This window comes from Chrysochloris asiatica, unplaced genomic scaffold (genome assembly GCF_000296735.1).
Source record: "Chrysochloris asiatica unplaced genomic scaffold, ChrAsi1.0 scaffold00048, whole genome shotgun sequence".
Lineage (NCBI taxonomy): Eukaryota > Metazoa > Chordata > Mammalia > Afrosoricida > Chrysochloridae > Chrysochloris > Chrysochloris asiatica.
In genome coordinates, this window is record NW_006408566.1 from 15,133,233 (window position 1) to 15,156,897 (window position 23,665).

Sequence of the window (23,665 nt, forward strand, 5' to 3'; positions counted from 1 at the left end):
ATGAGAATTATTGGATAGCAATCCACTCACTATGACTGTTTGGGGACATTATAGGAGGACAGCAGAGTAATTTAATACTATAGTTGATTAGTGTAATAATCATCACTGAATTTAGTAATGATAGTGGGATTCCCCTTACCTTAGGTTAATGATCATGGACGATTCATTTCTTGACTGTCAGTGGTGGAAATGGGTTTTGAAATATTAACTTCTGCCCCCTGGGAATGACACTTAGCCCATCACATTTAATTTCTGACCTTCACTGAACAGCATGATCCTAATCCCTTGATTTTATAATCTTAACTAGGAAATATTAAAATATGGATTGACTCCAGTTGGCAGAAATCTTTATGTTCTTTTCACTAAAAAAGCTATAAATTCAGTGATTGACCTTTTATTTCCAGGTCACAAATGACACCCACTCAGTTTTGTCAGTTCACATAGGATTTATGTTAGGGTCTACAGGTATAAGCCTTGGAAGTTGAACTTTAATGAAATGTCTTTCAAAGTTGTTCACTTAGCCAAAAATTTCCCACAAAAAATTAGCAGATGGCCTTTTAAAGACACCATATAATATCCTCAGGTTCATGGCTGGTCTCAACTAGATCAGTTTACACTTTGAGTAAGCTTTTTCTAATAGTGAACATTCTTTGCTTCATTATTATTATTGGGTAAAAATCACGCTTGTGTTTGGGACCACAACAGTAACTTAGTTCCCAATTTAGGCTTCTACTCTGAAAAAGGATATCTGAAATGTTCTCTTTGCCATTACCATAATTCATAAGTCTCCAGCTGAAAAATGTCCCTTGTCCTTTTTCACAAAATCAATTGTATTGATGGGAGGTATTCTGTGCTGTCAATCAGGGAAATGTGATTTGATGGTACCCCAAAGCACTGAGAGAAGGGAAGGACCCACTCAGGCCCTCACCATCTGAGTGAGATCAATGCTTCCCATAATACTCTTGCTGTCATGAGGCGCCCTGTCACAATTAATAATGTAGAGGGAGCTGATTAACTTAAGTAAAGCGCTCTCTGTTGTGTAAACACATGAAGATATATGAGGGGGGAAAATGAGTGTATGTCAGGGGAGGGGGCAGGAAAGACTAAAACGTCATTTTTATTTTTCATGGGGATGCGTTCTTGCTTTTCATTCTTCTCTTGTAACAATTACTGTACCAGCCTCTCTGACAGAGTCAATACATTGATCTGGGTGTTGATGCAGCAGCAAAGCAGACTAATCTGATATGCCATTATCTGCGATGGAGAATGTGCCGGGGTGTGGGGAGGCATTGGGTGGTGGAGGGACAAGGAGAAGTCAGCAAAGGCCAGTTAGCATTGCTCTAGAATAGGTCATTAATGTTGCATGTGCAGCTTCTGGAATAGATGGATGCATGTGTGTGTGCGTGCATATGTGTGTGTGTGTGCGCACAAGCACTGGGAAAGGGCAGGAAAAATAAAGCAGCCTTCAACTTGGCTAAAGGATGCAGCCTAAGTAATATGGTATGCACCACTTATTTAAGTCCCTGTGGTATTTCAGTCACTCATACCAATCTGCAATTCAATGAGGATCACCACCCCATTAGAACTAATCATGTCAGCTGTGTATCTGACAAAATAAACATTCAGAAACTGTGCTCCTAGGTTCATAACTTGTTTTTGCACTGGGATTTTTTTCCCCCCTTTCTTTCTTCCTTCCTTCATCCAGCATGAAGTTTAATAGTTTTTTAATATGAAATGATAACATACGGAGAAACTCTCTACATGTATTATGTGGTGTATTTTTTCTTGCAACTAGAAACTGCAGCTGTTAGTTGAGCTTTAACTTGCTCCTTGGGAGTATGCTAAATATGTTCTTAATAAACAAATATCATTTCACTAGCTAATGAGAGAATTAATGGCACAACTTATGGAAAACGGATGTGGGAGGATGGGACAAGAAGAGACTCGAATCAGGGGGGAAATTACCAGATTACCTCTGGGGTTCTCGCTATATTAACATTTTCTATGTTTCCATTGGTGATCACAAGTCCCTGTCCTAAAAGGAGCGAGATACATCATGCATCTGGTACTTACAGAGACTCAATTCTAAATGATGAAACAATGTGGTAGCGCTCATTGGCTTTGCACTCGCCGCTGTAGGGTAAAGGGGCTTCACATTCTAACTACACTGAATCTTTGTACAAAGTTCTAAGTGGACTGAAGGCATTAATTTCTAATTTTATAAATGTGACATCTCAGGGTTAGAAAGGTTAAATAATTGTCCAAGTTCACATAAGCAAATCAATCAAAATCAAGTCTGTCTACTGCCCAAACTTACGTTTTCTCTACTAGGTCACAGTGCTGGGAAAGGAGAGCACCCCAAAACCTTAATACTCCCATGACCTGTAAAGCCCTGTACCTAATAAGAAAGCTTTCCATCCTCTGTAACTATCCCACTGTGGCTTCCACCAACTTTGTATCTTCCACCAAATAAAGTACAAGTGCCCTACCACGGTGTAACCAAAGGAAGCAAGCACTGGTTGTCATTGAGTTGATCCCAATTCCTGCGATCCCACTGTGCACAGCACAACTGCAATCTACTGGGTTTTTATGACTGTGACCTTTTAGAAACTGATTACCAGGCATTTTTTCTGAAGCTTCACTGGATAGGTTCAAACCACCAAACTTTTAGTTAATAGGTAAGCATTGACTCATTTGCACAACTCAAAGACTCTTACCACTAGACAGGTAAAGGTTTGTTAAGTTCGATGGTGTCAAGTTGCTTCTAACTCATAGTGACCCAGTGTACAACAGAACAAGACACTGTCTGATGCTGCAACATCCCATCCTCACAATTGTTGCTGTGTTTGAGCCCATTGCTACAGCCACTGTGTCAGTCCATCGCATCGAAAGTCTTCCTCTTTTTCCTTGATCCTCTTTCTTTACCAAGCATGATGTCCTTTCTCCAAGGACTGGTTCCTTCTGATTACATATCCAGAGTATGTGAGATGAAGTCTTACCATCCTCTCTTAGGAAGCGTTCTAGTTGTACTTCTTCCAAGAGAGATTTACTTAATTCTTCAGGTAGTCAATGGTATGTTCAATATTCTTCATCAACACTACAATTCAAATGCATCAGTTCTTCTTTGGTCTTCCTTGTGTAAAGGTTTAAAGATCTGCATTTTATTTATACCTGAGTAGACCCTGTCTCATTACTCAACATCCATTGTCATCACTCAGCATCAAATGCTTTATGCTTACAGTCACGCCAAACAGAGCAGAGCTCTCTAAATACACAAAGCTATTTTATATTGTTGTTCCTTTGCATGTGGTGCTACCCTTGCCTGGAATGGAATGCTCTACCTACTTTCTGTCTGTCTTCTTCAAAGCCAGTTCATATGCCATTTTCTCTAGGAAAGCTTCTTTAACTCTCTGACCTTTCTTCCCTACTCTTCTGGACTCCTTGTAGCTCATAAATACTTCAATTCTTCCATCACACACTACTTATTCTCTGTTTACTTTTCTTCCTACAAGTCTGTGAGCCATGTATGGCAGGAATGAATTCATATATCTGTGCCCAGTGTGCTGCCAAGCACTGTTGTTGTTGTGATGTGCCGTGGAGTCGGTTCCAACTCATAGCGACCCTGTACAAGGTTTCCGAGGCTGTAAATCTTTACAGGAGCAGAAAGCCTCATCTTTCTCCCACAGAACAGCTGGTAGTTTCAAACTGCTGACTGAGATTAGCAGTCCGACAGGCAAAATATCAACAAATTTTCATTTCCTTCTCTTTCTTAAGATAAATCATCCAGCTGGCAGTTGGGAGAGATGCTCTAGGAAGCCAGGCATTCTGACTCTTAGTAGTGAGCTCCTTCTTCTCTACCATGATTCCCAGGTCCATTCAGTGGCCAGTTCCCTTACCTGCCCTTTCTATGCCATTATCCTTCCATCTTCTCAGTGCCACTCCTTTTCCATACACACATGCACACACGGCTAGACATTATACACTCTTGATAAGGGCAGAACCTGTGTGCCACCAGGGCTAGCCTTAAATTTCCCTCAACTACAAGGCAACAGGAGAGATCCAACATTAACCAAGCTTTGGAAGGCAGCATTAGATGCTTCCGGTATCATTCAGGTAGTGCAATGAGGGCCAAGATTGCCCTGTGCTGAGAATGGCTGTGACTGGGCCACAGCTTTGTCATCTGGACACGCTGACTCTGGGGAGGGAGGGCACGAGGACAAGGAAAACAAGTCCAGGACAGCCTGTCTTAACCCAGTGTCCCAGCTCCAATACAGGGAGTCAGCTTATCTCAAGCTCATGTGACTCATTAGTTAATGTGTAAAGCAGTTAAAGTGAAAAGCCAATTAGAAGTGCTAAGTTATTTCATCTCTGCTGTAAAGGAAGCAATGTGAGGCCTAAGGAAACACTTTTCTGCAAATATTTTGGGGGAGGCATGAGCTTTGGAATGTGACTCAATGAATAGACTCTACTGACAGGATATATCCCTAAAAAGAGAGGTCACAGATGTAAGAATGTGCCCATGTCCTCAATAAACCAACAGGAAGGTAAATTGGTGTTGGTTATACAAGTGGAGAGGCAGAATCACTGAGAGTTCTTTGATGAACTTCACTTTATACAATGGGCTCTGACCTTGAAGCTCTGTGGGGCCGTGGGACCTTGAAGGTCTTTGACTCACTAGAAGCTCAGGGAAACCCTGGATTCAACAAGAACCCCAATGCTAAGTCCTATCCTAAAGTGAACAGTCATGTAGGGCACAGAAACATTTGGTAAAGCAAATTTCTTGGGTTTGGGATTTTCAAATACAGAGTCTTTGTGGAGATGGGAAACACCACCTGTACTGCAATTTCTCCTTGGCATTCATGTAGCAGGTCCATCCAATCAACTCATTTTCCTGTTCTCTGAACTCTGTTGACTCAAGCTCAGCAAAGCCAGGCTCCTTTCTTTTGCAAAGGAAGCATCTGGTTCCAAGTCATAAAAAGAGAAACCCAGAACCTATTGCAGACTGCTTGATAAGCACCTGGGGGTGGGGGTGGGGGCGTGGCACATAGAGGGCATGTCTCAGAGTTCCTCTGCAATACAAAGGCACATGCTCTCATCTCAGCCTTTTCAGAGTCTGTGTTTACCCAGAGAAGGTTCACCTAGCTGAGCTGGGAGCTAGTTTGACAAAACTCCAGTTCCCCTGCCCAGGATCTTGGATCTCAACAGATAACTGAAATAGGATCAATGCACACACACACACACACAGCCTATAAATATATACATACATGTGTATTTTTTTCCCTATACACACAGGGAAAAGGCAATGAGGAAGAAAAGCATTAAGAAATCAAAGAAGCCAAGAGCAACACCAGGAGTTGCAAATTGAAAAAGAAATAAGCAAAAAAAGGAGTATGGCAGACATCGTCTACCCACAATATGTTGCGCTTTCTTCCTTGCTAAAGGAATTACAGTTTCGTTAAGGGAAGGACAATGTGATCATGAGTTATGATATAATCCATTCACAATAAGTATCCCTTGCAGCTAACTGCTGCACGTGATGAAGACCATAATTCAGGTCACTGAACTGTATCTGTGAATATTGCTGAAATGGCAAATGTTTTGTTACCATTACGAAGGTAAGCAGCAGTTCATACATGCATGGGTTTATTCCAAACAAAATCTGTTTTAATCTGTCTCTGCTACCATCAGATGGCTGCAGACAAGTATTCTCAGTAATACACTGCCTTGGTTTCATTGTTGTTGTTGTTGTTATGTGCCGTGGAGTCGGTTCCGACTCATAGCGACCCTGTACAGGGTTTCCGAGCCTGTAAATCTTTACGGGAGCAGAAAGCCTCATCTTTCTCCCGTGGAACAGCTGGTAGTTTTGAACTGCTGACTTTGTGGTTTGCAGCCTGATTCGTAACCACTACACTATCAGAGCTCCTTCTTGGTTTCATTAGAGTGTCTTAAAAAAAGAGAAAAAAAGTGATTTTTTTTTTACCATGAAGGTCAAAATGTGAGATCAGGGCTAATAGCAAATACATAACAAAACTCAGGTGGACACAAGTTTACGTAAAAACAAGTAAAACAGGTAAAAACAAGTTTACGGGAATGCTGCCCCACATAAAACAACAGTTTTCATATGGATCATCCTTTAGAAAGAAGGCCAGGAGGAGCTCAGAGTTGAGCCAAAAGAGGAAGACTGCCAACCTTGACAAATGAATAAACTGTGGCTGAAGTCCAGACACTGGTGGAAGAAGACCATAGAATGACCACTGATGTCATAGGTTTTGAAGCTGGGCTCTCCCATGCTTTGGCATTTTCTACTATAAGCAAACATTTTGGCCTCAACAAGCTTTCAGCTTGATGGGTGTCTGAAGTATTACACAAGCACCAGGTAGTTCAAACAGTTGATCTTTCCACTAGTCTTTTAAGCAAAATCAGAGCTACTGAAGACAACTTTATGGAATGAATCAGAACCAGGAAGAAGTCTTGGACTGACCAATATGATCTGGAGAGCAAAGTCCAATCAAAATAATGCCTTCCGAGGAGTCTTTCTGGGCTCATTAAATTCAAGGCAGATAGGTCAACTCTGAAGGTTATGGCAACTTTTTAGAGATTCCAAAGGGGTCATCTTGAAAGCTTTTCTTGAAGGAAGCAGGATAATCACAGGGGCTTCATGAGAAGACATTTTAAGAAAACTGAAAATTGCTTTGGTGAGGAAAAGGACAGCAAAACTGTGCCAAGGAATTTGTTTTCCATCATGAGAACGTACCTACTCATTCTCTGAGTAGTAAGGGCTGTCCTTTGAGAATTTTGGTGGGAAACCTTACCCCATCTACTCTACAATCTTGACCTTTTCCCTTCAGATTTGTTTTGTTCCTCAAACTCAAATGACATTTAAAAGGAACACAACTTGAACCCCTCAAGGATGTTAAAACTGTCATTTGACATGGTATAAATCTAAGAGCACAGAATCTTTGGGGAAAGGGTTGTTGTTGTTAAGTGCAGTCGAGCTGGTTCCGATCCATAGCAACCCTGTATAGGGTTTCCGAGGAGCAAATGGTGAGCTTGAATTGCCAACCTAGCGGTTCAAACCAACTTTGCAGCCCAGTGCATTAATCCACAGTGCTACACCAGGGCTCCATGGCAAGGGTTGTTGTTAAGTGCCGTTGAGTCGATTCCAACAAATAGCGACCCTGTATAGGGTTTCCAAGGAGCAGCTGGTGAGCTTGAACCACTGACCCTGCAGTTCAAACAACTTTGCAGTCTGACGTATCAGCCCACAGCGCCACACCAGGTTAAGAGAGTTGAAAATATCACCTTCAGAAGTGGAGACTTAGATGAAGGTTATATTGAGAAAACAACAGTTTCACATTTTGAAATTTTCATTGAATAAAGATTTCTATGATTTTGTAGCAATACTTTCTGAATTACCTCATGCATTTTATACAAAAACACAAAAGATTATAATGTGATTCAGCTCTAGCCAATGAGACCTAAATAGAAATCTGCTAGCAGAAAATGGGGGGAGGAATATGATGGAGCCTTTGCTTTCTTGATACAAGAGGATTGATAAGGTAGGAGAAGGTGTGATGTTGATGACTGGAGCTGTAGCAGCCATTTTGCAACAAGAAGCATGTGAAAATAAAAAGTCTCTATGTTAAGGATGGCAGAGCAGAACATCAGAAACTGAGCCCTTGCTGGTATTGTGGAGTGAGTAGCTGAAACAATGCTAAACAATGCTAAAACTACACCTTTTCTGTTTTGTGAGAAAAATAGCCCCAAATGCTTTAAGCCACACTTAATTTTTTTTTGTTGTTGTTCCTTGCAGTTGGACACCTCCCTATTACATGAAACAAATAATTTCTAAGCTCTTAGCATGTTCTGAATGTTGTGCATTTATTAAGTCATTCAATCCACTCAACAATCCCTGGTCATAGATATTAATGAGTTTATAACCTGGACATGATCACTCAGCTTAAACGGTACAGCCAAGGTTTGAATAGAGGCCTATTATCCTATTCCTCAGTTCTTGACTTGCCCTGTTTTCCTCAAAAGAAATCTGACAATGAGTACCAAGTACATTTCCCTTAGAAGCTTGGCGATCCCCCTGATTGGTAGTATCTTTCATTATCAAGTCTCATCTAAGGGATTAAACACTTTGATGATAATTCTGCAGCGGAAACTAGGGTGTCATGAATTCCCTGCAAAGCTACTATTAAATCCGATGTAAATCCTGCCAGTTCCATACACAAGATTTCACTATTCATAGCTTCTTTTCTTTTTTATTTTGTTTATTTTTCCTGGTATTGTGAATTGGGTGAATATTTACAAAGAAGAACAGTTTTCCACTCAATTATTCATACATATTTTATTTCATATCATTGATTATACTCCTGATAATTAAACATTACTTATTCCACCTCAATCCCAAGGATCAATTTCATGTAAAGCAGAGTTTAAGCCCTGCTCTTCTTCTTCCATGAAGTCCTGAAATTTCCTGTGACATCTCCCTCTTTTGTTAGCTATTTGACACTGATTTGATTTTAATATTAGAAAAGAGAGAATTAAGAATCAGTATTTATTGAGCACTTAATACGCATCAGACGTGATGACAGACATCGCAACTACGATCACACAGCGTCCTAAATATGGTTGGAGCAAGGCAAAAAACAATCAAAACTACGAAAATCAAGTCAAAACATATGTTTGAAGGTACATTGTATGCCGTAAAGTCGGTTCTAAGTCATAGCAACTCTATTTGGTAGAGCAGTACCTGCCCCAGAGGGTTTCCTGGGCTGTAATCCTGACAGAAACAGCTCATCTGGCCTTTTCCCCCACAGAGTCACTGATGTGTCTGAACCACTGACCTTTTGGATACGATTTCTAAAGCTTAGGAACTGAGGAAGAAGAAGGAGACCAACATCTAGAACTGATGCCTTTAACTTCGTCTAGAAGTGAGGTTTACGACTGTGCAAGTCTAAAATGTTCTGCCAAATTAAAACTTGAAAGACAAAGGTTCTGTTTATTGAAAAAAATATATTTTAAGAGTGTCTCATAGCCTGTCAGTGATTCAGCGCCAAGTGTTTATGAAGAGAATGTGTCAAGAACTTACAGGTTGGTGTGGGAGATGGGGAAGCTGGGAAGATTCACTCCTGCCCACAATAGTATGGAGGAAGGGGAGCAGATTGCCTGAGTAACTATTCTCTGTGAGATGTTGCTGCTTACTATTCCACACCTACTACTGGAGCTGAGACCATAAAAGAAAAAAATTATCAAACAGTGCCTCATTGAGGACCTCCTTTTCCCTTTAGGAGCCCTGGTGGTGAAGTTGCTAAATAAAGCCTCTGTCTGCCAACCAAAAGGTTGGTGGTTTGAACCCACCAACAGCTCCAAGGGAGAAAGATGAGGCAGTTGTAAAGATTTACAGCCTTGGAAACCCTATGGGGCAGTTCTACGCTGTGCTATAGATAGGGTTGCTATGAGTCAGAATTCATCTAGGCAGCAGGGTGTTTTTTTTTTCTCTGCCTGGTGAGTGTATTCACTTCCTATCAATTCTCACTGTACTTGGAGATACAGGCTCCTTCAGAAAGTCTCTTCATCCTGGGGGCACTGTGGAACTTAGAGGGGAAAGTGTGGTATTCAGGCCACTGCCTGAACAGGAGAAGACTGAAGTACCCAATGTAACCAGGCTTTTGAAGTGCATTTGGTATAAATGTAGAATGGAAGTATTGGCAGGATCATGAGTTTGGGGGTGGGGGTGGGGATTGTCCTAATTTGCTAGATGGTTGTTTTAGATCCAGTGTTTGGCAGGGAGGTTCTGCCCACACACATGGCAGCACATAAGGGTGTGCTGAAAGGCCCATGCATGTCCTCCACTGAAGGGAGTGTGGGCCTGGGAATTAGAAATGGGTGGGGAAGTCATTTCCCTCTTGAAACCTCGGTTCTCTTGTCTGCATAGTGGAATAATGATAAAAACAGTTCTGCGTACTTCAAAGTTGCCCTTATGACTATGTGAGAGAACATTTTGCAACCCAGTAAAAACTACTCAAATATAAGTGTTAGGTTATCAACTAAATAATAAAAGCTATGGTCTACCAGAAGGAGCTCTGGTAGCGTAGTGGTTACGAATCGGGCTGTGAACCTCAAGGTCAGCAGTTGGAAACTACCAGCTGTTCCATGGGAGAAAGATGAGGCTTTCCGCTCCCATAAAGATTTACAGTCTTGGAAACCCTGTACAGGTCGCTATGAGTCGGAACCGATTCCACAGCACATAACAACAACAACATGGTCTACCAGAGATGGGTTACAGTGTGGCGCAGTAGGATAAGCACTGGATAGCAAGGTCAGTTTGAACTGCAAGGCTGGTGGTTCAAACTCACCAGCCACTCCTTGGAAATCCTATGCAAGGTCACTATGAGTCAGAACCAATTCAACAATACTTAACAACAACAGCAACATGGACTGCCAGAAGAACAAACAAACCTGTGTTGGAAGAAGTACAGCCCAAATGCTCCTTAGGAGCCAGGATGGCCAGACTTCATCTCTCATACTTCAGGCATATTATCAGGAGGGACCAGTCCCTGGAGTAGGACATCATGCTTGGTAAAGTAGAGGGTCAGCAAAAAAGAGGAAGACTCCCAATGAGATGGATTGGTACAGTGGCAGCAGCAATTGGCTCATGTGTAACAATGATTATGAGGATGGCACAGGACCAGGTAGTGTTTGTTGTAGTGTGCATAAGGTCGCTATGAATCGGAAACAACCTGGCAGCACCGACCAACAGCAACAACATCATCTGTTGACTGTGTTGAGTGGCAAGTGCTTACTTTTTCAAAATGAACAGCATTTAAACCTGAGAACAACCCTAGGATGCTTATGGCATCATCATTGTTTACAGCAGTTAAGAATCACAGGAATAGAAAGCTGAGTTACCAAAAAACCAAAGAACATTAAAAACCATGCCACACATATGTCTTCTAAGTGAGGGAGCAAGACTGCAACCCAGATGTGACACTGGAGCTGTGGTCACGCTGCTCTGCTAGATGGTCTGTTTGCAGAGGCAAACTGTTCTCCCAGATGCAGACTAACATGCTGGGAATAAGGAAAGGCCTTTTGCCCAGGCTGCAGTAGAGAATGAACTCTGTTTTGATGTTACAGATACCTGAGCTAATAGGCAACAGGCACTGGCCTGCAGAGAGGTGCAGCATCCGTCCCACTTCACTGACCCAGGGCGCTTGGGGTTTAATTTCCAAGCTTCTGATTCCCTGATGTCAGAGGATGAGTCAAACTTAGACTATTTAAAAGAGAAAACGGACAGTATTCTTTCACTATTAACAAAGTTGCGGATGGTATTTGTGAAAGAGTAGATGTTTAGGAAAGAGGCTGGTTTGAATTCTAGCTGCCTCAATAGGAAGACCCCCAACGAGATTGATCAACCAGGTGGCATCATTGATGGACTCAAGTGTGGCAGCGGTAGTGAGGTTGGCGCAGGATTGGACAATGTTTCGTTCTGCTGTGCATGGGGTCGCTATGAGTCGGTTCCGACTCGATGGCACCTGACAACAACAACAACACTTACCACAGGACTTCAGTCTCTTCACTGGTAAAACAGAGACAGTAACACCTTTCTAGAAGGTGTCTGTGAGTATTCTAAACATGTACACACAGAACCTGGCACATGTGGTTGCTTAACTGCCAGCATTAATTTGACAAAAGTCTTCATTTTCTTTTCCCAACACCAGAAGCAAATTGAATTTCTTTCTAATCTTGGGAGTTTTCAGCTGTATGGGTTTGTAAATAAAAAATGCTCAAATCCAAATCTAACCAAAAAAAAAAAAAAAAAAAAAGGGGGGGGGGGGGGGGCCCCTTTTTTTTTTTTTTTTCCCCCTACTAAGGACATCTGTGTTTCTTGCCTTTCTAACTTCTCCCAGAAGTTTATGCAGTACACACATATCCTATGGGCAGCTCAGCTCAGGTCAGGACGGTTCTGGGTAACTGAAGTGCAATTTCATGTAAGCTTGGTAAGGTTAAAGGAAGGAACGCTGGTGGTGCAGGGGTTAAGTGCTCGGCTGCTAATGGGAAGGTCAGTGTTTGAACTTACCAGTCAACACCACAGGAGAAAGAAATCTGTTTCCAAAAAGACTGCTACTCTGGAAACCTTATAGGACAGTTCGCCTCTGTCATAATGGGTTAATATGCATCATATTCGACTGGATGCCAATGAGTTAGTTGTTTGCTTTTGCTTTGTGGTGGTTGAGGAGGCACCAAACCAGGAGGGGGCATTTCTTGGAATTGAGGGAGGGGCCCGTCAGCTACTGATTCATCTACTGCAGGAAAGGATTGTAATTGATCTTCTTCATCCAGAGGAGACAAAACTGAGCATCTCTCTCTTTTTAGGATGGGCTCAACCCTTTACAGGTATACCTTGCTTTACTGCACTTGGTGGATAATTCATTTTTCATAAAGTAAAGGGATGTGGCCGTCCTGCACTGAGCAAGTCTACTGTCTACTGGTGCTAGCATTCCAACACTATGTGTTCACTTTGTGCCTCTGTGTCACATTTTGGCAATTTTTTGCAATATTTCACACTATCTCATACTATCACACACTTTACTTGCAATATAAGGAGCTCTGGTAGTGTAGTGGTTACGAATTGGGCTGCTAATCTCATGGTCAGAAGTTCAAAACTACCAGCTGTCCCGCAGGAGAAAGATGAGGCTTTCTGCTCCCGTAAAGATTTACAGCCTCGGAAACCCCGTACAAGGTCACTATGAGTTGGAACCGACTCCACGGCACAAAACAATAACAACTTGCAATATAGAGTAAAGATAACTTTTATACGCACTGGGATGCACAAAATCCATGTTACTTACTTTATTGCAATATCTGTTTTATTGTGGTTGTCTGGAACTGACCTCAACATCTGTGAAGTATGCCTGTATCAACCAGTTCATGTACCACTCATCAAAAGTTTAAAATAGGAAAAAGAAAAAGAAAAAAAAGGTACAGTGTACAAGAAGCATATCAGACCAGTTAGAAAAAGATAGAAAAACTATGACACTTTTTTGGCCCCTTCTACTCTAGAACATTCAATGGCACTTAACAACAATGACAACTCCGTAGCACTATTATACCCAATGCTGGTCTCAAAGCCTCTTAAGTCGTTTCTTTTTGTGTGTGGTATCATGTTGTGCTATTAACGTTGTTGTCATGGCTGTTAGTTTTTATACGTCTGTTTCCTCTACTAGACTTTGAATAACCTGAAGGGAGTAGTTATCGCTTGCATTTAGCCAGTGTTGAGAATATAGTAAGCGACCAAGGAAATGTTGTATGATGAAAGAAGAGAATTTAGGAAGAGTTTTGCAGATTGTCCAGGCTTTAGTGTCTCTAGCAGAGCTTCAGAAATGTGACACTCAGAATCCCAATGGATGGGAAGACTCTAACGTGCACCCCCACCCCAGAGGCAGACAATAGGTGCTGTACCCATAATTTAGCTATGCAGGGACCTCTCCAAATCAGCTGGTTTCCAGCACAGCAGAGTGTGTGACTTGTGCATACATTTGTAAATTTCATGAGGCAAAGGCAGTCAGACTGCTTGCGAGTCAGGCAGCTAAATGATTTATTAAGCAAAGGTTACAGCACCTGTGCTTTTTTGTCAACAAATCAAGCCCATGCCATGCCAAACGATTCTTCTAATAGCCCAAATGGTAATTTGGTTTTAAATAGCATTTCAGATACCACAATTCTATTGATGCAGAACAGTGATGGATTTGGGTGGCAGGGGGGAAATGCCTGGTTTTAATATTGTTTGCACTCATTTTTCATTTTAAAGAATTAGTCCTCATTGGAGTTCTGCAGGTTAAGCATTTTATTTGAACATTCTGATTGAACTAGAACTGGAATCAAAATGAGCTCTTTGCTCAGTCCTTCTGTGTAGGAATTGGTATTTCTATTTATTACTTGATGATGAAATATTAACTTTTTTTCCTAATAAATGCCTCCTTTAATGGCTCTTGTGTTACGGGATCAAATTAAATTATGGAATGTGATTGAAATGTCCATTGCCTTTCTGCTATTTGAGATCATGGCATGTTCTCTATTATTACATTATAGCCTTCAGTGGGTGTGCAGGGGACATGAATAGTATCCAAAATGAAGTAAATACTCTATGCCCCAGAGACTTTCCTATATGGTAATATGAACTGTCATGAAGGCATTATTGAAAAATAAGAATTCAGGGTGGGGCTATGGGTGATCAATGTGTCTCAGAATAGGTGGGCATTCTAACGACTGCAGGGAAGTGAGCACCTCTCCCTTTAATGATTAGTTACAACATGGAGGAAGAAAACAAGAAGCAAATATTGATAGTACCAGAGGAAGCAGACAGGTGAGGCAGAAGAATGGGGTAGACAACTTGGCAGGCAAATTCAGAAAGTCCACAACTGGGGTTGGATATAAACTGCAACTGGAAGGCAGCATGAAGCAAAACTAGCAAGGCAATGCTAAAGGGAAGGCAATTTTGTCTACATGAAGGGAGGAGCTCTCGAGAGGAAAAAATAGACTCAAAGGGAAGGAGGAGGAAAAATGGCTTTCAATTATCCATGTTATCTTTCCCTACCAATCATTACAGATGATGAATAGGTGCAATAAAAGCCAATATTCAATTTTTCCAATTTACATGGAAAGAAGGCCATAATATATTGTTAAGGGGAAGGAACAGCAGGTTACCAAACAGTGTATATAATATGATCTCATTTTTGCAATATATTTGTATGCATAGAAATAGTCTGGATGGATTTATACACAATGTTAACAGTAGGACTACAAGTGATTTTTATTATTCTTCTCATCTGTATTTCCTACAATTAACATGTATCATGACTGTAATAAGAAAAAGTCATTATTTTTAAACATTCTTATGAATCATTTAGACTTACCCAATCTATCCTGAAAGCCCACTATGCACTAGGCATGAAACACAAAATTCAGCACATGATTATAGTGGGTTTTGTTGTTAAACAGTCTACTTTTTCTGCCAGTTTTACAGAATTTTAGAAGTGAAAGGGCAGCTAGAGTTTATCAAAAGATGAGACTTTAATACGATCTCAAATTTCAAAGCTGGGAGTATGTTAGTAGTATTCCTGGGAGTTGAGCATAATCTGTTTGAATATTTCCACAGAAAGGTAAGCACAAGCTTAGTCTGTAGCACAGTGTTAGAGAGCATAGTCTTAAGGGTCAGAAAGAACCAAGTGCAAATTCTTGTTCCACTCTTACTGCTGTATGGCCTTAGGAAAATAAACTATCTCCTTGTTGTTAAGTGCCGTCGAGTCAGTTCTGATGCATAGCGACCCTGTATAGGGTTTCTCAGGAGCAATTGGTGGGTTTGAACAGCCAACTATGCATTACCAATCCAGTCCTCATCCTACAGTACCATACTAGGGATAAATTATCTCCTTAGGTCTCAGCTTTCACATCCATAAAGTAGAATTATATCAACTTAGAATTATGTTATTGACTATGCCACGACATTCAACTGTGTGAATCATAACTAACTATGGACAACAAAGAGAGGGAATTCCAGAACACTTAATTATGCTCATGAAGAACCTGTGCATGAACCAAGAGGCAGTTTTTAGAACAGAACAGAGGAACACTGAGTAACCAGGAAAGGTGTGCATGAGGTGTTGTATCCTTTTACCATATTTATTCAATCTGTATGTTGAACAAATAACTCCTAAGGCTGGATTGTATAAAGAAGAATGTGGTATCAGGATTGGAAAAATATTCATTAACCTGAGAGCAGATAACAGAGCCTTGCTTGCTGTAAGCAAAGAAGACTTGAAACACTTACTGATGAAGACCAAAGACAGAGCCTTCAATATAAAGAAAACAAAAATCCTCACCACTGGACCAATAAATAACAAAACGATAAATGGAGAAAAGACTGAGGTTGTCAAATACTTCATTTTGCTTGGATTCATAATCAATGCTCATTGAAGCAGCAGACAAGAAATCACATGATGTATTGCATTGGGCAAATCTGCTGCAAAAGACCTCTCTAAAGAGTTCAAGAACAAGTATGTCACTTTGAAGAATAAAGTGTGCCTGACCCAAGCAATGGTATTTTCAATCACCTCATATGCATGTGAAAGTTGCACAATGAATAAGGTAGCCTTAAAAGAACTGGGAGAATTGGGGCATTTGAAATATAGTGTTGGCAAAGAACACTGAAAGGACCATGGACTGCCAGAGAACAAATCTGTCTTGGAGAAGTACAGCCTTTATGCTCCTTAGAAACCGGGACGGTGAAACTTCATTGCTCATACTTTGAACATGTTATCAGGAGGGATCACTTCCTGGAATAAGACATCAATTTTGGTAAAGAGGAAGTTCAGTGAAAAAGAGGAAGAGCCCCAACAAGCTGGATTGATATAATGGCAGTAACAATGGATTTAAAGGTAGCAATAATTGTGAGGATGGCACAGGACTAGCCAGTGATTCATTCTGTTGTGCACAGTGTGGTTATAAATCAGAATGGACTCTAGGGCACCTAACAGCAACAACATTGCATTGATACATAAATTGATACGATTATGTCTATCCCATTAAGCAGCTATAAAGTGTAGTTGGATTACGTACCTAAAGTACTTAGTATATAGAAAATGCTAAAAAAAATTAGTGGTTATGTATAATCAAATAACGTTTTCTTAAAAAAAAAAAAAAAGGCTTTATGATAAACTGAAGGCTGGCTTATGATGTCTAAGCATTAGTTCAAATTCTAACCTCTTCAAAAAAACAGAGATTATATCTAATTGGTCTTTTATAGGGCGATGCTTCAGGCATTTTATGAGCTTTCTATTGGGAACTGGACACTGGGAGAAAAGGAAACCATTTTACTTTGCATTTGTTTATGGATTTATGTGTAAGAAATTTCTTCTGTGTTTCGAAAGCCCAAGTGTCTGCGTGGGTGACTCTCAAACTTACTTCTCTGGAGACAGGAAGCGCAATTTTGTTTCTCCCCCGCCAAAACAAAAAAAAGTTTCTTGTAATTTAATTAACACAAATTGTATGCTCTAGAACATAGCTATCAATATAGAAAAATGCAAGCTTGCTTAGGAGATTACTAACTAGTCTGTAGATCAGGTTCAAATGAACTCAGGTTTAAAAAATTTATCTTCTGAACTAATGTCCTCTCAGCTGTGAGTCTATTTTTGAAAGTATACTACTATTTTTATTATCTATGTCTACCAAACATTTGCATAGTTCCAGAAATTAGTTCATTGTTTTTTAAGAGAATTCTTATATAAAACTTGAAATTCTAAAATATTTAGAATATTTAATTCTTACTTCATAATATACATACATATATGTGTGTGTTAGATAAAAACAAATTCATTAGTACAGTTTCTCATGAGACAATTGGGAAAGTCTTTCTTCAAGCCAAATGTGGCAGGTGTCGCTGTGATAAGACACATTAAAGCTGTTGTCCCCTCGATGCCAAATAGCTAATGAAAACCAAAAAATGTAGTTCCAGATGCCAATATTGGGCCTACATGACATCATTTTACCCAGATGCGTGGAAAATCTGGATTTTAAGGGACTGAATTTTTGTGTCGTAAACATCATGAAGACTCGGTTTCTGGGTTAAATAAGGTCTTTGTGAATCAAAACCATACTGGAATATCATTCCTTTCAATTAAAGAGAAATATACTGACTGGAACACAGGGTCCAATTTCAGTGCTGGGAATCACAGCTTATGTGAAAAATACTGCGTAAAATACAATCAGGACATTTCAAAGCTCCATTTTTGCTTTTTGAAGTAACCTGAGTGTGCCATCCAATACAGAGTCCCCAAGAATCCCCTTGTCTTTAAGCTTGCAGCCATAAGCCAAGAGTACAAAATGAAATTGTATACTTCTATTTTAATAGGTCAACTATTCAACATCAGATGCATGATGAAAGTATTTGGATGTATGGTAAAAAAAAGTAGTAAACGTAGGAGAATTTTATGGGAGGCTCTGAATGGGAGATTTTAACCCCAGGTGCTACTTCAGAGCCAGTTGAAGAAGGAACAGCAGAAGTGGGAGATTCAAGAGTTAACATTCCCCTCCCCTGGAGCTCCCCTTCTCCTCCCAGCTGCCTTCTCTGATGCTGTACTTTTTGTGCCCCTGCTCCAGGAGAAGGAACACTTCAGATCCAATGCAGTTTAACCTGTATTGTCAACAGAGCAATAAACTGAAGCCCTTTATAGAGACAGCAAATGAACCCAGGTAGGCAAATTTATCCAGTTCATAAGTACTTGGTCATAGTTTTACAAACAAAGATGAATAGCTATAAATTAGACATCTGGAGATTGGACACTCAGGCATATGCACAAAATATCCTGAAGAATTTTCTCAAACACCATGCTGAGAACCTCACAGAGAAAAAAATATTTTCCTATGTCAGTGATGATAATATATGGTTATATTCTCATTAAGAAACTAGAGAATAGTTCCTTTGAAACTTGAATCTAATTCTATTTCACAAACCTTTAAATACCTCTGCATATACTACCTTTGGACTCAAAACTCTTTCAATGTTTCTCAATTCACAGCAGCCCATTTCAAAATAAAAAATAAAAATAAAAAAATTCTCCTTGACCTCACACAAAATTCAGCTGCCTGTTGAAAAATCAAAGGCTCCAGATGTTCTGGAATAACACTGTTTTCTTTCTCACCTACCTCAAAATCTGACATTATATTCACTTCTGCACTTGCTTTCCAGTGGCCAGCAGTAGCCTGACAAATACACAGAAACTAAACACGGCTCATAAAGACTTCTCTCTTTCTTTTAGAAAGCTTGTCTAAGTTCCCCGGGACCTATAATGAATACAGAAGAGGGGCTGTTCCCCTCATTCTCAGAATATGCTTCCATGTTGGGCCACCAGATCTTACTTGAATGTTCCTTCGGGGCTCACATAGAGAGCCATGAATTCCTATATGATACACCACACACCATCTAGCACTGGGGAACCTCTCTTGCCATAGCACAAATAGTTCTGGCACAGAAACCCTCCTCCTTTACTCCCTCCATACAAGAAAGAAAAATCGCAGGCAATGTTTCCCACGATTTCTGAGAACACATGGAAATGTGGCCAGGGGTGGGTGAGGTCGAGAGGAAAGAGGACTGAACAGGGGCTGGGAAATGCAGCCTGTTGTGCCAAACGACAAGTTAAAATGCACCTGAGAAATAAAACAAGTGCACCACATACAGAAAAGATGAGAGCGGCCCACCTGTGTCTGTTGAGGGATATTTACAAAGCTTGGATCCCGTGGTCCAACACTGACGAATCGGTTTGCGGGGGAGGTGCTGGGTGTCGAGTAGGCTGTGAAGGGAAGGGACACATGCGTTCAGGAAGCAGCACGAGATTGCACACACAAACAACACCAAAACACACAGTCTCTGAGCCTACACAGCTGAATAACAAGGAAATGTGCAAACACTGTAGCTAGCAAAGGGGTCTGGTTGGCAAGGGCATTTAGACAGTCAAAAGGGGGTAAAGTAGACTGGCTTCCGAAGCCTGTTGGGATAAAACGAAGTCAAATGTGTGCTCAAGGTGAGCTATTTTTCTCTTCCTGCCATACAAATGATAACATGCAAGACATTTATCTGCAAAGTATACTTTCAGAATTAAACACGAGCTCTAGGGTCAGAAAGGGCTATCCTAGTCTTTAGAGCACAGAGAGATAGAAATTAGGAAGGGCAGGAAAGCAGTTCAATTTACAGCCTGGCTTTTCCCTGTTACACTCCTAAACACCATGAAGCATTCATGTGCCTTATAGGTAGAGATCAAAGAGGAGACTTGTATAAGGAAGTGTTCTCTGGGAAGCAGGAGGAAAACCATTTAGAACACACTGTGTTTACAGGCCTAGCAGAAGGTCTGGAATCATTATGATGCCCAAGTGTGCTAGAATCCTGACATTTGTTGTTTTCCCATCCTAGAACCCTTGCGTTCAGGCACAAACTAGCAACATTGTATAAACCAAGATATGGCACTGGGATATAAATGCCACACTTCCATTTACTATCCTTTTCACAATCCATGGGAGTTTATGGCTTCTACATTTCATTTTACTGTCTTCATTGGCCTATAAATACAAATGTACCTTTTGGTTTGGGAAATTCTGAAATTCACTTCCTTATCATAAATGCCAAGGATTTACTTACATGATCTCCTTGCACTAGAATCTTTAGATAGTCTATTGCTTAAAATAATTTCAAATTTCTGAACCATCATTTGTAAAAGGTCTAGGTATTTTGGACTTCTTGTAGACACACACCATTTAAAAGATGAAAAGGATTTACATTTTTTAAAAATACAGATAACTGAGGGAATGGTATCAAATTCCTTTACCAGGTTTTTCTTCTACTTTGGCATCATTGGCTTCTTTCAGTTTGTTTTTGTGTTTAGCAGAAAACTGCCCATACTTCCTGTTTCCCTTGTTCAACATAGATAGGGATATTTCCCTAAATCACCTGTGTCCTGTTGGTTATCTTTGTTGTTGTTAAGTTCCCTCTAGTGGATTCCGACCCATATTGACCCTGTATAGGATTTCCAAGGAGCAGCTGGTGAGCTTGAACCATGGACCTTGGAGTTCAAATGACTTTGCAGTCTGACGCATTAGCCCACAGCGCCACACAAGGTTATCTTTGGGAAGGGCTTAAATCAAGTAGATCGGTAATGGGCAGTGGATGTAGCCATGGAAAACAAGCATTTGATAGAGGACAAGCAGAGGAACTTCTGATATTAATGAGAAATATTTTTGGTGAAGGGGAAGGCAACAGACAATCGGGAATTGATAAAAAAAAATAAAAATAAATCATGGCAGTAGGGGAAAAAAGTAAAGAATATTTCTTATAACATCGCTTGTTTTAGGAGGATTTGTCCGGTAATGACTTTATCTTTTCTGTTGTAGTAGAGTTAATTCTGAAAAGCCCCAAAGAAATGAAACTATGATGTTTATGGAAGAGACTGACACTTTTTCTCCTGTAGAGCTGCTAGTGGGTTCCAACCACCAACGATTTGATGAACAGCCAAGCATTTAACCACTGTGCCACCAGGGGTCCTAACTTTATCTTTGTTGTCGTTATGTGCCGTGGAGTCGGTTCCGACTCATAGCGACCCTGAACAGGGTTTCCAAGGCTGGAAATCTTTACAAGAGCAGAAAGCCTCATCTTTCTCTTGCGGAACAGCTGGTAGTTTCGAACTGCCGACCTTGCGGCTCACAGCCCGATTCGTAACCACTACGCTACCAGAGCTCCTTTATCTTAGGTGATTTAAATGAATGATGTGTCATTCTGTCTAGCAATGTGAATCTACATCTCCCCCAGCCCATTCTATGTAACACTAACTTTATTTAAGCAATATCTCTAACAGATTTAAGCAATATCTCTGTATGAATACATTCTGCATGCATCTCTCATTCATTACTGGAATGGGAGAAGTTTAATTTAAAAAACAACAACAACAAACAAACAGTAAAATCTCCTCTATTACTTATTTCATTCAGTCAATTGTTTTACTTGGATTGTTGTTGTTGTTGTTGTTATGTGCCATTGAGTCGGTTCCGACCCATAGCGACCCTGTATAGGGTTTCCGAGGCTGTAAATCTTTACCGGAGCAGAAAGCTTCATCTTTCTCCCATGGAGCGGCTGGTAGTTTTGAACTGCTGACCTTGCGGTTCGCAGCCCGATTCGTAACCACTACGCTACCAGAGCTCCTTAAATCATTAATTTTTATTTTGTTGTTGTTATGTACCAGGATTTGGTTCCGACTCACAGCAACCCTGTACAGGGTTTACAAGGCTGTAAATCTTTACAGGAGCAGAAAGCCTCATCTTTCCCTGAGGAGCAGCTGGTAGTTTCGAACTGCTGACCCTGAGGATAGCAGCCCGATTTGTAACCACTACGCTAACTTGGATACACCTTAAGAAATCACAACAGAATATTGCACATCATAATAACTGGACTGTAACCACCTGTGGAGTTCTGGCGTGGCGCTTTGGGAAGCACTATACTGTTAAAACTGCAAGGTTGGCAGTTCCAACCCACCAGCCACTCCTTGGAAATGCTACACAGGGTTACTGTGAATAGGAACCGACTGGATGGCCCTTAACAACAACAACATAAGCACTTCTTGATGTGTTCCCCTGTTCCTAGGGCACAAAGAGGATGTGGGAGAGGTAAGAAGGAATCCACTACATGGAACAACCTGTTAAACCTGTTAGTGGTTTAACAAAAGTGTTCTTTCACAAAATTGGTAAGTAGATTAAAGAGGGAAAAAAATAAAAAGAATGTAGGGTATGTTAAGGTACAGGTTTGCTTGCAGACTAAGTGATTGATGACAGATACTGAAACACAAGTGCTTGGTATGGTGGCCTAAGCAGAACAGTACACACTGGTCTGATGCTTTTCTCAGATACACAGTAGGATTTCCTATGATGTTTTTAGCATACCGGTGACATCACAAACAAGCATATGACTGATTCCAAGATACATGGCATTTTCTTTAGCTTTTCTGTTTTATGACCATAGCAAGCTTAATAAATCTAGATAGGTTTGTGTAATACACCATTCTCTATTCTTGCCTGACCTAAATTTTGCCATTTGAAAGAAAGCTGAGGGAAGGCGACGGCGGCACCTGCAATCGGAGGCTGAAGATGGCCATGGCGGCGCCGTTGGCTCTGTGAGGGCGCAGGGACCCAGGGCCCGCCATGCGCCGGCGGCCCTGACATGGGCGCTAGCGGCTCCAAAGCTCGGGGCCTGTGGCCCTTCGCCTCAGCGGCGGGGGGCGGTGGCCCGGAGGCTCCCGGAGTAGTGGGTGTTGAGCAGGGTTTGATGCGGCCGCGAGGCCGTGCCGTGCCCCCTTTCGTCTTCACGCGTCGCGGCTCTATGTTCTATGATGAAGATGGGGATCTGGCTCACGAGTTCTATGAGGAGACAATCGTCACCAAGAATGGGCAGAAGCGGGCCAAGCTGAGGCGGGTGCATAAGAACCTGATTCCTCAGGGCATCGTGAAGCTGGATACCCCCCGCATCCATGTGGATTTCCCTGTGATCCTCTATGAAGTATGAGTTTGATGGCTGCAGGGACGAGCGCTCCCTGTCCCAGCAAGAAATTCCAAGGCTCAAGGTGTGGCTTCCCCTTGTGGAACTCAGGCTTGGGCACAATTCTGAATAAACTCTGTTGGCCTGGAACCTTCAGCTATAAGCAGGGCAGTCCTGCAGTGTTGGTTGGGTGTTGGCTTGTGTATGAACAAGAAGCAAGACAGGACTACGTTGGTCAGGAATACCTGGTTCCTGTGCCCTTGCCTGGACAGCTTTCTTCCAAGCTTGCCTGGGTCCCAGTCCTGGTGGAGGCTCCAGCACTTTACAAACAAGGTCTGCTTCTTCTAGCTCCTGGGCTGTGGGCTTTGTACACAAGTGAGAAGTTCCTTTCCTTCACTTCCCTAATCCCTTTGTTGGAGCATTTCAGCCGTTTGCTACCTCGATTCCTCCTGTGTTGGACAGAGGCTGGGGGCAGCACCAGCCTCATGCTTCCTGCCCAACCAGTCCCACTCCCAGATGGATGAACACTTTGTTGGCAGTTGATAGTAGAGGATACTGGATATGAGAGGCTTCTCCTTCCACCCATGGCTG

The 23,665-nt window shown here is 41.3% G+C and overlaps 1 protein-coding gene and 1 pseudogene across 2 annotated transcripts in view; one reads left to right on the forward strand and one right to left on the reverse strand.

The window, feature by feature from the left end:
* NFIA (nuclear factor I/A) overlaps positions 1-23,665 on the reverse strand; it is a 505,904-nt gene that overhangs the window by 21,259 nt on the left and 460,980 nt on the right. The window contains exon 10 of one of the 2 annotated variants that reach the window (XM_006862482.1): positions 19,261-19,352. The exons of the other annotated variant lie outside the window; for it this stretch is intronic. Coding sequence (XP_006862544.1) covers positions 19,261-19,352 — 92 coding nt within the window. The remainder of the gene's footprint in view (positions 1-19,260; positions 19,353-23,665) is intronic. 2 annotated transcript variants of the gene reach the window in all.
* Positions 22,760-23,101, forward strand: LOC102816594 (annotated as a pseudogene).